General features: G+C 45.0%; 1 protein-coding gene across 1 annotated transcript in view; it reads left to right on the forward strand.

The window, feature by feature from the left end:
- The window catches only part of cpne4a (copine IVa), a 102,557-nt gene that overhangs the window by 31,023 nt on the left and 66,534 nt on the right, over window positions 1-5,000 (forward strand). Inside the window, exon 3 of the mRNA XM_063198647.1 lies at window positions 4,950-5,000. This exon is cut by the window's right edge and continues 129 nt beyond it. Coding sequence (XP_063054717.1) covers window positions 4,950-5,000 — 51 coding nt within the window. The remainder of the gene's footprint in view (window positions 1-4,949) is intronic.

A 5,000-nucleotide genomic window follows, 5' to 3' on the forward strand; every position in this document is an offset into this window, starting at 1 on the left:
CTCCTTTCTCCTCTGCCTTCCTCTTCCTCTCCCTCTTCCTCACCTTCCTCATCCCCCTCCCCACACTTCTTTCCTGTCTGCTCTCCTCTTCCTCATTTTCATCTTGCTCATCACCCCCACACTCCTTTCCTCTCTGCCCACCTCTTCCTCACCCTCCTCTTCTTCCTCATCCTCCCCCTCCTCTTCCTCCTCCTCCCGACCCTCCTTTCCCCTTCCCACCTCCTCCTCTTCATCCCCTTCTTCCTCACCCTCTTCTTCCTCATCTTCCTCATCTTCCTCCCCACCCTCCTTTCCTGTCGGCTCTCCTCTTCCTCATCCTCCTCCCGACCTTCCTTTCCCCTCTCCCCACCTCCTCCTCTTCCTCATCCTCCTCATCTTCATCCTCATCCTCCCCACCCTCCTTTCCCCTCTGCTCAAGTTTCATCCCTTTCATCATCCCCTCATTTTTTCTTCTTCTTTTTTTCGTCTAAAAATAAGGGCTGTGTGTTTGTCACCATTCTGCTGGGAGCGGCCCGAAGCTTAGGTGTCTTAGGTGTGAGTGGCACGGTTTCCTCTTTTTGCCTTTTTCAATTAAACACCATGCGCTGTATTTTTAGTCTGCACTCTTTAAGCACATGAAGCTCAGGGGTGTAAATGAGGTGGTGAGGGCCAGCCAGCCAGACAGCTCTGTCCTCTCCTCCCATAGCTGGACTGGCCATAAGTAGGGCTGTAACGATATTGTATCAAACCGAGAAATCGTGATACACAGAGTCACGATACTGTATCGGGATACAAGGAGGCAGTATCGTGATACGCCCTTTCAAAGTTTTATTACCCATTAGTCCAGGAAACAACCTTATGGATTTGATGTGATAGTGTTTCCAAACTTCTATGGATACATTTCAGAAATCGTGGGGTGTATCGAACCGTAGGTCAAAAATCGCTATACGAACCCAATCGTGAGTTAAGTGTATCGTTACAGCCCTAGCCGTAAGGCGTACAGGGCATTTGCCCGGTGGACTGTTGATGATTTTGGCCTGGTCCTCCCGTCAATGCAGTGGTATCAGTCCTCATGCCTCTACAGCTGACCTCTCACTGTCTGATTTGAATATTAATTTTGGCTGTTGTGGGAAAAAAAGTGCTTGTAATAGATCACTAAAACTGTTGTCTCAGGAATCATTGTCTGTCTCAAAGCCTGCCGGACCGTTCTTGACTTAAAATGCCCTCCTCATCTCTATCGTAGGCCTGTTCCTCTCCTCCTCCTCTCCTCCTCTTCCTCTGTTTTTTTTCTATTCTTATTCTATATCTTTATTTTTAGGCTGCGCTCTTTAAGCACATGAAGCTCAGGAGTGTAAATGAGATGGTGAGGGCCAGCCAGGCATCTCTGTCCGCTTATAGTTTTCTCCTCCTCCTCCTCATTTGCAGGACCTGAGTCAAATTTATGTCTTTAGCCTCTGGGTCATTAGCTCAGAGGTCACAGACAGTAGGTCACAGAGATTCATCATTTGGTTTAGATATCTCTATCAAACACTGTATCTACTTAAAAACAAGGTAAAGCATGCTCTCCTCTCCTCTTGTCTCCCCTCCCCTCCCCTCCCTTCTTCTCTTCTCTTCTCTTCTCTTCTCTTCTCTTCTCTTCTCTTCTCTTCTCTTCTCTTCTCTTCTCTTCTCTTCTCTTTTCTCCTCTCCTCTCCTCTCATCTCCTCTCCTCTCCTCTCATCTCCTATCCTCTCCTCTTTTCTCCTAGCTCCTCTCCTCTCCTCTTTTCTCCCATTTCCTCTCCACTCATCTCCTCTCTCCTCTTCTCCTCTCCTCTCCACGTAACCCACCCTTCCCCTCTCCCACACAGTGACATGCTTATGACATGACAGGCTAATGTGTCAGTCTGATTGCAAGCCACCAGCTGTGAGAGCAGAGGAAACATCAAGGGTCGCCGCTTCAATGTTGTGAAAGTGTGTAGTCGGAATGGGATGTTTTCCTGCATGTATTCCTCTCGGATGTGAGATTTTCACCAGCAGCAGCAGCAGACCCTCTTGGCTAATCTCCTGAAAAAGTAACAGCTGTTTAGAGGGCTCGCCTACAGCTTTGATGCCCCCTTTACACCAGGTGAATTTCACAGCCAAAGCTGTTATAACAGGGTCCCTGGTTGGCGTTAAGGCACGCACGGCTATCAGGCTGCCGCACACACATCTGGAGATGCTGCACCAATACTTCAAAACATCTCCCGAAAGTGAGATAGTGAGTCCCGAAAGTGAGTCAGGCGAACTCTAATGTAAAAGACAGGCGTTTGAATTTGTCTTTGCCAGATTGTTTTGGTTGTTTTTTGTTTTGTTTTTTTGCTTGGCCCCAAAGAAGACTGTGTCAAATGTGATGAGATAAAAGGGACGGGGAGCCAGATGGGTTGCAGAGCTGGGGCCCCCTTCCTCTTGTTGTGCTCAATTTGGTGCTCTCCTCTGGAACAAGACTGTGGCGGCGATAAAAAGATTTTGAAATTCTCTCTGAGGTAATAAAGGGACCATCTGTTGGGTGTGATGAACTCTCTGGATGAAGAAGAGACAGCGAGAGAGAGAGATAAAGAGAGAGAGGGAGGGAGAGAGAGAGAGAGAGAGAGAGAGAGAGAGAGAGAGAGAGAGAGAGAGAGAGAGAGAGAGAGAGAGAGAGAGAGAGAGAGAGAGAGAGAGTATGGATGAGAGATTGAAGCAGGCAGCCAGGGAGAAAGGCAGAGAGCGAAGGAGGCTGTGTGAGTGCTAGAAAGAAAGTGAAATGGTAAGAATGCAGAGTGAAAACAACTGAACATACGTATGTATTGTATGTTATTTTGGAGGCAAGCTATGTGGTGAGTTGCTGTAATAGAGAGAATGTGCTTGTCTTTCTGTGTGGGTATGTGTACTGCATGTGTGTGTGTTCTCAATGTGTATGTGTGTAACAAAATCTTATTCAATTATATGAAATTGTATATTGGCTGGAATAATTAGTGATTAATTAGTAATTAGTGATTAATTACAATCCCCGACCAAGTTATTTAGAATATGTGTTACTAGATTGTAACTAATGAATCTACTGTATGTCACCCATCACTGGTGATAATGGATACAATTGGTTTATCATGATAGAAGCAAAAGAGGAGAAAGACCACAATAAACACTTTTCTATCACGATAAAGGTATGTATTGTTATATTGCAACAGCCCTACCCCTGATGGAGCATGTCGCGAGACCACAGCACATTCTAGAACACTGATCACAACAAAATGAATGACAAAAAGACCAACAAAGGTCGGCGTCTGCGCCTTGAACTTAATGCTCGTGTATTGCTTGGTGCGAGCACTCCCAAAAAAGTAGTTATCACTCAAGATAATGGAAAAAAGGAGGCGCACACAAGACTTGTGTGAAAAAGTGTATTGAAGCCGAAAATATACAACAGAAGTCTAACTGGAGAGACAGACGTTTCGGAGCTAGAGAAATTGAGAATGGACTAGCTCCGAAACGTCTGTCTCTCCAGTTAGACTTCTGTTGTATATTTTCGGCTTCAATACACTTTTTCACACAAGTCTTGTGTGCGCCTCCTTTTTTCCATTATCTTGAGTCACAACAAAATGAAGACAGAATCTGACCAAGACCCCGCTGCCCTCTCCACTGCACTCAATTTCATGTCAGGTTATTGCAGAGGTTTTCGGTGTCGAGATCAAGCCCTCAGATGTCTGAAACCGACGCTGCATTAGAGTTGCTTACAGCAGATATGTGTCTGTAGATAGCGATGTTTGAAGGAGGAAACAGAAGTGAAATTAAATTGAATGTCAAGACTATTGTTGTATTGTTCTTTGAAGATGATGATGGTGTGTGTGGGTGCTTGCGTGCGTGCGTGTGTGTGTGTGTGTGTGTGTGTGTGTGTGTGTGTGTGTGTGTGTGTGTGTGTGTGTGTGTGTGTGTGTGTGTGTGTGTGTGTGTGTGTGTGTGTGTGTGCGTGCATTTGCATTCAGTGTAGAAACAGCAGGGACAGAATATAAATCACTCACCGCGTCTTAAATAAAGAATATTGTCAATGCAATTATTCGCTTTGAACAAGAGCCCATACATACGTAACAATTGAGTGATCCCTTAACAAGCTCTCCGTCAAATAAATAATTCTGTTGTTATTAATAAACCATTCAGTTTTATCAGTATCATTTATAAATACAAATAGCTATTAATCTTCTTTTCCTGAGGGTTTGTTGTCTGTGTATTCCCCCATATTTTATCCTCCATTTGTCTCCTTGCCAATCTACTGCCGTCTGTCTCTCTGGAGGCGAAAGGGAGAGTGAGACAGCAAGAAAGAGGATATTCTTTCTAATACTGCGTGTCTTGTGTGTGTATGTGCGTGTGCGTGTGTGTGTGTGTGTGTGTGTGTGTGTGTGTGTGTGTGTGTGTGTGTGTGTGTGTGTGTGTGTGTGTGTGTGTGTGTGTGTGTGTGTGTGCAAACAGTGATCCAGCAGCATTGTCTTCATTTTCAAGTTGAATGCCTCCAGGCCAGATATTACAGAATACATAGTCAAGTTTACATCCTGGAAGTTGGATGCTGTTTTGACTCATCTCTACTAGAGGAAACTTTCTTAACGAAACTAGTAAATATCGCCCTCTGGAACAGAAAATAACTGGCCTTGGCTATAAATGCCAGTATCTTGCACTTACCTTTGGAAGCCTGGGACATGTACACAGAAATATTGCTCAATATCCTCCTTTATTGGTAGCCATCATATTTGGAGAAGGAGGTGTTGTTTGTATCCTTAAAACTGCTCTCATTTTGAGACCCGTTTTGAATTGTGACTCAGCATCATTGTATCTGTAACATTTTTGTCCGTGTGTGTGTGTGTGTGTGTGTGTGTGTGTGTGTGTGTGTGTGTGTGTGTGTGTGTGTGTGTGTGTGTGTGTGTGTGTGTGTGTGTGTGTGTGTGTGTGTGTGTGTGTGTGTGTGTGTGTGTGTTGTTTTCACAGGTGGACAGGACTGAGGTGATCCGCAGCTGCATCAACCCCACCTTCTCCAAG

Source organism: Engraulis encrasicolus, chromosome 5 (assembly GCF_034702125.1).
Source record: "Engraulis encrasicolus isolate BLACKSEA-1 chromosome 5, IST_EnEncr_1.0, whole genome shotgun sequence".
In the NCBI taxonomy this organism is placed as follows: Eukaryota; Metazoa; Chordata; class Actinopteri; order Clupeiformes; family Engraulidae; genus Engraulis; species Engraulis encrasicolus.